The 12495-nt window shown below is 37.6% G+C and overlaps 1 protein-coding gene across 1 annotated transcript in view; it reads right to left on the bottom strand.

Moving 5' to 3' along the window:
- Positions 1 to 12495, bottom strand: part of Wbp2 (WW domain binding protein 2) — a 66370-nt gene that overhangs the window by 16045 nt on the left and 37830 nt on the right. Inside the window, exons 3-5 of the mRNA XM_090386827.1 lie at positions 9028 to 9166; positions 7655 to 7747; positions 1711 to 1857 (exon numbers count right to left, since the gene is read on the bottom strand). Coding sequence (XP_090242953.1) covers positions 1711 to 1857; positions 7655 to 7747; positions 9028 to 9166 — 379 coding nt within the window. The remainder of the gene's footprint in view (positions 1 to 1710; positions 1858 to 7654; positions 7748 to 9027; positions 9167 to 12495) is intronic.

Here is a 12495-nt window from a genome sequence, read left to right as displayed (position 1 = left end):
TCTGGGCGGTGTGGCATGGCACATTATCCTGCTGAAAGATGCACCGCCAGAGGGGCAAGACCGTTGCCATGAAAGGGCATACCTGGTCAGCAATGATGTTTAGGTAGGTGATAGATGTCAGAGTGCCTGGCACATGGATGACTGGACCCAGAGTAACCCAGCAGAACATTGCCCAAAGCATGACACCACTGCCACCAGCTTGTTTTCGTCCCATGGCACATCCAGGCACCATCACTTCCCCAGGTAAACAACGCACACGTACCCGGCCGTATGGTCAACAGGAAACGTGATTCGTCGGACCAGGCGACCTTCTTCCAATCACTCAAGGTCCAGTTTCAATGCTCGCGTGCCCGCTGTAGGCGCTGTCACCAGTGAACTGTGGTTAGCATGGGCACTCAGAGCAGTCTGTGGCTAAGCAGCCCCATTTTCAGCAGGGTTCAATGTTCTGTGTGTTGTGACACATTACTCCCGTCACCAGCATTCCAATCACAGGCGAGTTGCGCCATAGTGGCCCTTCTGTTGTCACGTACCACCCGGGAGAGCCTTTGCTCACCTCAAGCATCGATGAGCCGTGGTCATCCAACACCTCGCAGGTTCCCCTTCCTCAGACCACTTTCAGTGGGTACTAACCACGGCTGACCGTGAGCACCCCACCAGCTGTGCCGTTTCGGATATGCTCTGACCCAGTCGTCTGGCCATTACAATTTGGCCTTTGTCAAACTCGCTTAAGCCCGCTTCTTTTCCCATCTGAAGAACAAGAGTAACACTGATTAATGGAGCTCAGTATCAGGTTTTTTTACACCATGTCCCGACCCACGCATGTGCTGTAGTTCACGTGCAGTTGCTTCGATTTGCATAAAGCCTCACTGGTCATAATGTTTTGGCTCATTGGTGTATGGTACTAGGATGTACAGCAGACACGAGCATAAGGAGTATTCACATTTTCCAGTTTCCAATAAGAAATTGATAGTTCTTTCTTTGAATACTACTTTTTTCATAATTTATTTTGGTGCAACATGATCATATCTGTGGTATATCTGAAACAACGGTACGAAGGGGTGCATTATATTGAAGTTGCACTGTCTCTGAACTGTTTGATCACATCTTGTATAACTTTAGTTACATTAAACATCACAAAGTATACATATTCTTCATACTGCATGGTAGATCACATTCACTGAGATGACCTGCTATCTGATAAGAGACCAGAAAGTCTCAAAAGAGGCTGTCATAGTACAGTATTTCATATTTTTCATTTTTTAAATAAAAGAAAACTTTCCATGTTTTCCATCTGAAAATCTTTCTGTACTAAAAGTTAATTTTTCTAAACTTTCTAAGCTGACTACTCACAGGCATTTTTCTGACACTCCATACCTTCTAGCAGACTAAAATCAAAATTTTAGATCATGAATGCAGGATTACATTTCTAATTTGTATTTTAAAAATGCCTCAAGAATTAACCTATCAGTTAAGAATTAACCTACCCTTAACTAATCACATTAAAGATAAATTAAACAGCAAGTAAAAGTCAGTGGGGAAAACAGTTTAGAACAATCTAAGAAAATTAGAAATCCTGCTGCAAGAAGTATTATTCTGGAATCAATAAATTAATAATTTAAACAACAGATCATAAAAAAAAGCTAGCTATCCTACAGATTTAATGACAGTGACAAGCAACATCAGACTAAAAACTGCTAAGCGTATACTTACGAGGTGGGCTATCTGGAAATACATCAGTTGGTGCTACAAAGCCATAGTATCCACCTGCAGGTGGTGTATAAACTGGAGGTGCAGCTGGATAGTATGGTCCTGGAGGTGGAGCATAAGGTGGTGGTTCTGCAGTCATATTTCTGCTAGCTAAAACAAAAACAATTTATATATAAACCAAAATCTTTAATAACAAAGGTTCAAAATTAACCTACCTTCCTGCCATTATCTACCTAGCAGTTAAGCTGATTTATAACACACTATACAACATTTTTTCAAGGTCCTGTATTAGTAGTGGTAAGTGATGTAGGAAAGCAAGGTTAAAATTAAAAAAGAAAAGGGAAAAATCTCCCCACATCACTTGTCCATCTCTCCTAATAATGTCTCCTTCATTTTTAAATTTATTCAAACTACACACTTCCACAACACCAGATGAAAGTTTGTTCCAATAATAAACTGCCCACTAGCTAAAAGCAAATTTCCACACATCTTTCCTTCCTCAATTTAAATTTATGGTCCCTTATGTATATTGTCTGAGCAAGAGTAAGGATGCCATCAACACAGTCACTGCTTCCCGAACACAAATATACAGCTTCAGATTTTAATCCACTTGGAGAACTTGGTGAAAACCACCCCCTACTTTTAGAACTTTTTCTTCCAATTGATAGAAGAACAGGATATTTTTTTTGTCAAGCAACCTTCACTGGAAGCTGATTAACTCAGTCATAATGAGAAGAAAGCACAAAAATGTTTCTGCCTTTTCCAATCCAGAGTGACTCAATCCTGGGCCAAAATTGTCGTCAGAAAAACCAGCATGGAAAGTGTTAAGCACCACAATCAGATCTCCTTGCAAGTGCCCAATTTTGAGACACTGCAATTTATAGATAGTCTTTCTTGGAACAGTACCCTATTGTTCCCCTCACTATTCTTTTGCTCTTTTTCTGCACCCATTCCCTCAGGTTCACATCCTTCCTAAAATGAGGCTTCTAGACCTGCAAACAGTATTCATGATTTAGCTTAATTGCCTTACGGAACAAGGTAATTATCTTCTTGTCCCTGCTGGGAAAATTCCAATATATCATTGAAAAAATCCCCCCCCCCATGAGCTGTCCTAGCAGTCTGCTTGCACTGTTCAGAGAACTTCATGTCTGACTGCACAATTACCCCTAGGTCTCTTCTGATGAGATTATTCCTCTTGCTCAGACTATGCATACGAGGGGGCATAAATTCAAATTGAGAACTGGTGGTTGCAGAATAGATATGCAGAAGTTTGCCTTTAAATATGTAATTACCACTAAATATGCATAAATGAAAGTGATAGGGTTTATACATTAGGGATTTCATACAGAAGTATATTTCCAAACATGAAGAGCACAGAATGCCAATGCTCCATAATTGTAATGCATACCAACTATGAAAATCTGCTCTTTAGTTTTTATTAAAAATAATCTGTTCATCACTTTGTTAAAAAAAAAATGCTGTAATTACAGAGAATACTATTCTGAATAAGGATTCCATATTTAGTATTAGTAACGGCCGCATGGTGCAAGAAAGCCTATGGCTTATGCTGCACCAGCCAAAAAAAAAAAAAAAAAAAAAAATCCGAACAAAACAATGATAAAAACAAAAAATAAATAAATAAATAACTAAATAATAATAATTAATAAATAAAAAAAAATAATAAAAAATAAATAAAAACGAAATTAAACCTATCATCCTATGCGCTTCCCTTACCCGAAAGTACTATCCAGATGACCTTTGAATTTCCCCAAACTGTCGGCCTCTACCACCCATGAAGGCAGCTTATTCCAGTAATTTATAACTCGCTGGCTAAAATAAAACTTCCTGCAGTCCAATCTAAGCATTTCCCCCCGTAACTTGAATTTATGTCCCCTAGTTCTAGCATCATTTATAATCTTGAAAATTTTGTCCTTATTCATTTTACTGATGCCTCTCAGAGCCTTAAACACCTCAATCAAATCTCCTCTAAGGTGTCTAGTTTCCAAACTCTGCAACCCACATATTCGAAGTCTTTCTTCATAAGGACACCCTTTTGCCGATCTCACCAGGCGAGTTACCCTTCTTTGCACCCTTTCAAGAAGCTCGATGTCTTTCTTTAGGTGCGGTCTCCATACTTGAACACAGTATTCCAAGTGTGGTCTAACATAAGCCTTATATAATGGGATTATCACGTCCCTATCTCTACTTGCAAAAGTTCGATAGATCATCGATAGGACACCATGGGCCTTCCTTGCAACCTGTTTACAATGCTCAGAGAATTTCATGTCTGACCGTATCGTAACACCCAAGTCCCTTTCCTGCAGTACTGGGTTTAGTTGAACTCTACCAAGTGAATAAGTTTTTTTGGGATTACTGTTTCCCAGGTGTAATACCTTACACTTTGTTGGATTAAAGCACAGCTGCCATTTTTCTGACCATTCCTGAAATCTATCTAGGTCTCTCTGAAGAAGCTCAGCTGGACAGTGATCATTAACTACTCTACCAATTTTAACATCAGCAAATTTAGACATCACGCCCTCTATCCCTTCATCAATGTCGTTTATGAAAATTAAAAACAACAGTGGTCCTAATACTGATCCTTGGGGAACCCCACTTCTTACATCAACCCAATCTGAGGAATAGCCATTTATCACAACCCTCTGCCTCCTGCCCTGAAGCCATCCTTCTATCCATCTAAGTATTTTCCCAGTGATTTCGACCTTTTCCAGCTTATAAAGCAACCGCTCATGTGGGACTGAGTCAAAAGCTTTGCTGCAATCTAAATAAACAATGTCGAAATTATTCCCTAAATCCAGCTCGTGAGTGACCCTTTCGAAATAGTGAACCAGATTTGTTAAACATGATTTTCCCTTTACAAAACCATGCTGAATATCCTTGAGAATTTCAATTCGATCCAAATGATCCTGAATTCCACCCTTGATCATTGCCTCCATGATATTCCCTACTACTGAAGTCAGACTGACAGGTCGATAATTTCCAACTTCACTTTTAGAGCCACCCTTATGTATGGGAGATACATTTGCACTTTTCCAATCCAAGGGAATCTCCCCAGAGTCTAGTGATGCTCGCATAATTAGCCTCAATGGTTCAATGCACTCGCTTGCCGCCTCTCTTAAGATTATAGGGTATATTCCATCAACTCCAGGAGCCTTACTGGTCTGTAGGCTCGAAAGTTTTTTTCATTAAATAATCTTGCGAAATTTCAATATCATTAATTACATATTTTTTAACTTTGCTCCCACAATTTCCCATTGCCACAAAAGGCTTTTCATTTGTAAATATCGATGCAAAATAACTGTTGAGTTCATCTGCAACGGCAGCTGGTGTATTTATTACTATCCCCTTTCCCTTACGTAAAGGTCCGATCTGGTTTGTCCTGCTCTTCTTGGCATTTATATATGTGAAGAATTCTTTATCCCCCCTCTTTGCTCTGTTTGCTAGCGATTTCTCATAAACTGCCTTTGCCTGTTGAACCTTTTCTGTGGCTCTATTACACATCACCTTGTAGCTGTTATAGGCTTCAGTACTTTTAATGCTCTGTAACCTTTCCATGCCACCTTTTTCTGCTCAAGTAATGCAGCAACTTCACTATTCATCCAACTTGGAACCCTTCTCGTGGAGTATTTTTTTTAATGGTATGTACGCATTCAAGGCATCTGTGATTAATGTTTTAAAAGCGTACCACAGTTCAATTGTATTCATTCTCTGCGCGATATCTACCCAGTTAATAGAGGCCATGTAGTACCTTAAGGCATCGTAATTTCCTTTTCTGAAATTAAAACCCATTCCTTTGCCTTTTACTTCTGCTATCTCTCTCGTCATCATCATCCACATAGAACTCCGTGATCACTTCCTGCTACTGGTTCCTCTACTGTCAGCCCTGTTAGGTCATCTGATTCATGCGTGATGATGAGGTCTAGGATATTCTTTTCTCTAGTACTTTCCCTGACATGTTGATACAAATAACAGTCATCTAGTTGATTTAAAAATTTTGTTCCCCATGTAGAGTTTCCTTCCCATTTACTCCAATCAATTAGAGGCAAATTGAAATCACCCATAATAAGGCATTGACGCTTACTTGCCCATTCCATTTGCATGTAGAGGCTTTTGTCATAATCTTCACAATCACCTGGTCTGTAGATTACTCCTACTCGCATTATACCTTTGTTTCCAACTATCTCACACCATACAGACTCTATACTAGCATGTGAAATGTCTGAATCCGGGAAAGCTATCGTCGCACCCATAATAAGGCATTGACGCTTCTGATAAGAAGCATTACCCCACCACCCCTTCTATCTAACCTATCCTTCCTAAATACATTATACAAGCCATACTGAAACTCATCATCCCCAATTTCAGGGTGGCACCACGTCTCTGTAAGCCCTACTTTGTCCGCGTTACTTGTTTTAACCAGCAGTTCGAATTCGCTCATTTTATTGACGACACTTCTAACGTTACTGTATAAACAATTAAGATTTACTGTTCTTGTATATTTAACAACCCTAACACAACCCTTGAAGTTTTTTAAGCTCTCTTCCTTGATATTAGCTACCCGCTCACATGAAACGTCTTTGCCCCCAGAACATCTAGATAATACGTCCAGTTGGGGTAACAGATAAGAACTCTTAAGGTATGTGCAAGAGTTACATTGACCAATATTATCAGATAAGCGCATGTCAGTATTACCCACATCCCCCCCTAACTAGCAGTTTCCCTGAACCTTTAAGGTATCCTCAATAATACTGGCAAAAACTTTTGCACCACCTTTGTTTAAGTGTATCCCGTCTCTACAAAATAAATTCCTTCTACCTACAAGTGTGGGCCATGCTGATAGAAATTTATCCCCTAAAGCCTTGCAGATTCCTTCAAGTCTTGAGTTAATCCACAAGGCTCTTAACATATAATCCCTCCTATCGTGTCTGGGCAGAATTGCAGACACAGACATTATGGCCTAGCTCGCGACATTTCCTCAGCATGGTCCTGTATTTTTCCAACAAATCGTCAGATCGTGTACGTTTAATATCATTTGTCCCCACATAAATAATAATATTTTCTTTACCCCCTTTAAAATCTGACAATCTGTTGGTGACATCATCAATAGTTGCTCCCGGCAGACATACCCTGGTTCTGCTCCACCTATCTTTATTACAAAAAATATTCCCCGTTTCCCTGACAATGGAGTCTCCTAAAAAAACAATGTCCTTTTTAACCAGAGTAGTTTGCACTTGGTTTTTCTGTTTTGAGGCTCGAATCGGGTGTGCATCACTTGGTAGATTGCTAGAGTTTTGAGTATCCCTGACGAGCTCCCAGATGCATTATTTTCGAGGGCAAGCACTCGTTTTTTCAGGGACTCAAATTGTTCCATCAGTGCACCAAATTGTAATTTAAGATCGGTGCACTCCTTACATCGATCACAAAGAAAAGAATCCCCAGGTGAGGTAGGATTAGTCACCAGGTCGAACTTGGAAAACATTCCACAGGTTCCACAACGGATTAAATCATGACTCACCCGTAAATCGCCATCTGCTATTTCCGTGTGAGTCACGATACCCTGTGACATGTTTAAGGCAGATCTCGTAACTACCATTATAAAATTAAATAAATATCAATGAAAGTAACTTTAAAAAATTATATCTATAATATTATTAAAATCAACAGTTACAGGAAAACCTATAACAAAATAATCCAACAATATCTAAATAAATCAAATATTTAAAAGCACTGTCCAAAAGTAAACCACTTAACTGAGGAGCCCTGTCTAAGCGCGTCCGCTCACCTCGAATGCTAATGTATTATGATGCAATATAATTAATTCAATAATTTATTTTTAAAGAGGAAGGCATCTTTGGATAATAGATCATGCTATAAGAATATCTAACATTTTAACTCACAAGAAATATTATAAAAATAGTACAATAGTTACCCATTTTTGCAGCATTTAGCATAGCTTGTCCAAATTCAATTGCTCCACCAGTCATAAATTTCAGTTTGAATATTGCCTGTCCACTCCAGTTACCTATATATATATATATATATATAGAATAAAAAAAATTTGCTTATGGTTTCACTACATCTGGGGATCACATATATTATAATATTATTCTGAAATAAAATAAAAATAAATAAATATATAACTATTGCATGGCCCTGTTTTCTGAAAGTTCCGATTTCAGCAGAGAGCAACATTTTTTAAACAAAAAAAAAAAAAAAAAATTTAGGCTGTTACTCTAGTTTATTTTCAACATGTTACATGGCATATCACCAGATGCTTGAGTCACTGATGAGTCATGAGTTTTATTCTGCTCCAGGGTACCAAATCAATTTTTCAATGACTAAATTTTGTCCACTAATGCAAGGATTTTCAATATTTTTTTTAACAGTGGAACACTCTTTGCAAATCCTAGAGTGGTGCAATAAATTAAATAAATAAGTGCAATACATTAAATAAATAAAAATATCAATTAAGCAAGTTCCCAGAGTTGTGCAATAAATTAAATCCACTGAACCTTAATATATTTTAAAAAACGCTTACTATGTTGCATATTAAATGAAAAAAAATCAGCATACCTCAAGAGATATTCTTGTTTTAGTGCACAGGCAAAGAAAGAAAGATGCAAAATCTCATTAAAAAGGCACTGATCTCTCAAATAAGCCTATCATGATGAGTTTCCTTAAGCAGCACTAATAATATGTAACATTCCTCTAAAAAGAGAATGTATAATACTATTTATTAGTGTGTCATGTCCCCCCCATACAACTATTTCAGTGCTAGTTCGCACCTCATTGACAGAAGTTGAGAAAGCTGACATCTAACAACCCAGTAAGATGCCAAAATGTGAAAATAGTAACTTTTTAAATACGAGCTGAGAAAGCTCTGAGTATATAATACAGTACAACTATAGTATGATTCACATTATTGTTTTATAGCACAGGCAAAGAAAGATTTAGTCGTATGAATTTTTGTTTTGTATAAGAAGATATAAAAATTAAATGTCTTCAGTAACCCTGGGGATCTCTTTGCAAAACTGAATGGTTCCGTGAAATACACTTTGAAACCACTGCTCTAGACAGTTCTGATCTTGGATATTTCTTAATTCATATTACAATATTGTTAATATGTCTCAAAAACACTATTGGAGATTTTTTGTCAACCACTGTACAAAATATGAAAAAGCACAGTGAGCATAATTAAAGTGCAAAAGCTATATCCATTATTAAAAAAAAAAAAAAAAAAAAAAAAAAGTTTTCCTGTAAAAAGACTATTTAGAAAGTCAATGATCATAAGAGGATTCTTACCACTTGCTTGGGCTTTCACTTTTCCTTTAATGTAGTTAGCTCCAAAAATAGGTTGCTCCAGCTCTATTGAAGACAGGCTGAAGAATGGAAAACTAATCGACTGCAATCTATCCTTTGTATCTTTATTGGTAAAAATCATCTATAAATAGTCAAGTTTTTTAATTTAGTCTTTCCTAATAGTTGTATCTACTGAAAAGTTTTCTACTAATATACCGTAAAAATACTGTTCACATTGGTTACTGTATAACTGAAATCAGATACAACAGCATATAACATAAGGCAATAAAAATAAAATAAAACACTGTCTCAAGCCTTTGACACAGCAGTGTTGTTCAGTGAACAACATCCCAATTTACATTTATAATCAGAACCACGGAACAAGTATGGCATCAACTGTCAGTGATACTGCTTCCATTGAATTTTGCATAACATCAGCTCTATCCATATATGAGGTACGGCAATAAAGTTCTCAGAGTGGTGCAATAAAAAGAATCCAAAGTAAAAAGCTCAAAAGTGGTTTTATTTTTGTTCAAAGTAATCGCCACCTAACAGAGCACACTTCTTACAGTTCTAAAAATTTCTGAAAAGAGTCAGTGAAGGCATCCAAAGGGATGTTTAGTTCAGCAGTTAGTTTTCTTTATCTTCAACATACTGAAATCTTTCCTTTGAAAAGATTTTCACTGGAAAAAGAGAAAGTCTGCTGGTGCTAGATTAGAGAGTAAGGTAGATGGTTGATCTGTACAATGTCATGTTTGTCAGAAAATGTCTTTGCAAAAAGTGTGAAATGGGCAGGGAACATAATTGCTCAACAAGAACCAGTTGCCATTCTCTCAAAATTAGTCTAACCTGGGGAACGTGCTTCAAGTCTTTGAAGAACCTCTACGTAGAATGCAGCATTGATTCTCTACCCTACAAGTACAAATTCTTTGTGAATCACACCATTTGAAAACATGATCAGCTTTGTTCTTGATCCTAGATGATTTCTGTAAATGAATCTTTTTGGGTCTCAGGGATGATTTTTCAAGTCTATTTTGCATGCTCTGACACTTTGTCTCTGTGTCTGAAACACCCAATACCATCTCAAGTGACAATACATTAAAAGAAATTAGAATTGTCTTTACAAACCTGGATGAAGTCTTCACATGATGATTCTTCGTTGCTTCAGCTTATCCATGAGGTTATGCAGTTCAAATTTTGCACAGACCTTCCTTTTCCCTAAATATCCATGCAAAATTTGACAAATAGTCTCCTAATTCAAACTTCTGCAACTCTGTTCTCATTCCAAGAATGATGATGGATGCCTGCTTCTTGAGTCATCATGAACATCCTCACATCTGTTTTTGAACTGCTTATATCATTCAAACACACTGGTACTTAATGTTTCATCATCATAAAATTTTTAACATTTCATATGTTTCTACTGAAAATTTTCCTAGTTTAATGCAAAACTTGATATTTGTTCATAATACTACTAATGAAACTGGTAGTTATTTGCAACGTGTCAGCCTATTGCAAAATCTGTTGGAGGATGTTTGAATTACAACATACCAATTCCATTTATTTTCAAATGCATCAAACATGACTGCAACATCACCAGTCTGAAACTTTATTGCCACACCCTGTATAATGTTTTATTTTCTTGTTTGTTATTTGGTTTTTAGGAGAATTAGCAACAAAGGCCATATTGCTCCGGGAATATGCGGTGGTCATTCCCTTGACCTTTCCGCATCCTCTGTATTTGGTGGTGATGGGCTCGAACCCCGGTCTAATCAAGAAGCGTGTGCAACGTACTGCTGCTCCTTCCCACCTGGCTACGGAGGCACCTTTATCTTCTTCACAGGGTAGAAGTATGAAATGCAAGTTATCGCATTATCTTAATATACGCTGTTCCTATCATTCTTTTACGTGAAAAGAGTAAACTCACAGAGGACAATTTCTGTATAAAAAAAATTCCAATATATGCAGACTCATGTGGCAAAGACTTCGTTAACCATATTGCATGTGATAACTCCAAGCAGAAGAAGGAAAGCATTAAGAGTTAATGAGAACTCTTAATGCTATCAAAAAGATTGAAGAGGAACTCTAAAAAGATTGATGGTATTAGTATTTAGTAAAAAGGCTGAATGATGCAAGGAGCCAAACTTTTTTGACATCAACCAAAAATAACATAATAAAACAGAATATTCATACTATTCCCATTCCCACAAGATAACCATCCAATTCTGTTTTAAACTTGGTCAGACTCACTGATTTCACCACCGAGTTGTTGAACTTATTCTATGTTACAAAACCCACTACTCATAGGTGAACTTCATGAAATACAAACTTCTATTATTCTGGGATTTTATATTTGAATCCCCTGGTTTGTGTCTCATCAACAAAGGAGAACAGATGTTCCACATTTATTTTAATCAATCACTTCAGATCTCCCCTTATAATGCCTGGTTCTCAAACTTTGCAGTACACACCTCTAAGCAATTCTTCATGTATGCATTGCTTTGCACTTGTCACCAATCTAATCACCCTTCTCTGAACCCTCTGCAGAAGTAGTCTTGTTTTAGATGTGGTCTCCCAAAATAAATACAATATTCAAAATTGGTATTCGGGTGACACTCAAGTCAAGTGGACCTAATTTCGGTGAAGTCCGGTTGGTCTGGGATGATTTTTCAAGTCTATTGAAAAATCATCCAAATCATTCAAATTCAAGTCTATTGAAAAATCATCCCAGATCCTCTGCTTGCACCTTTGTGATAGTGGGACTGTTAGTAACCCTGGGTATAAACTCCATGTGCAAGTCCTAAAATACAGCACCTAGCACACTGTGGGTGACACCCAAATGCAAACCAATGTAAGCAGGGTTTGAGGTGCTTGAAGTGATGGAACCCATGTTTAGTCTCCAGAGGAAAGTTCCCATAAACCTACCCATCTCTTTCATCATACAGTATGACTGATCTCTTTTGATGTTAGGATGGACATCATGGCAAGATCCAATCTTCCTTACATTTCAAGAGTATGGCTCTAAAACGGTGTTTGCAGGCTGGCTGCCAGTTAGTACACTGGACCGAACCTATTGGTAACTCCCTAAGAGGCTTCCGGATCAGCTAATGTATAATCTTGATGCCTCTGCTCTGCCGGATAGTGACTAGAGGGAGTCCGAGTAGTGTGTATAAGGAGGGCATTGTTGAGGCAACGTTATGTCAAGGAGCTGGATATATTCTTACCATGTGTATACCACATCCAAAAATTTCATTACTTCATACAGCATATCCCCCCACCATTTTTTACTACCAAATACACCATGAATTGGTAAACTAATAGGGCAAACGTATCCACAAAAAGATCTAAACCTCCCACACACTTACTCAGTCATTTCACAAATATATGTGGTCTCAGTTCTAATCTCAATGATGTCCATTTCCATTTACAGTCTGCCAAATCCCATGTACTTTTTCTGACAGAATCTCAGTT

Source organism: Mastigoproctus giganteus, chromosome 12 (assembly GCF_048544385.1).
Source record: "Mastigoproctus giganteus isolate SK-2022 chromosome 12, ASM4854438v1, whole genome shotgun sequence".
NCBI classification, from domain to species: domain Eukaryota; kingdom Metazoa; phylum Arthropoda; class Arachnida; order Uropygi; family Thelyphonidae; genus Mastigoproctus; species Mastigoproctus giganteus.
Note: the sequence above shows the minus strand (reverse complement) of the source record. Positions and strands in the feature narration are given on the sequence as shown.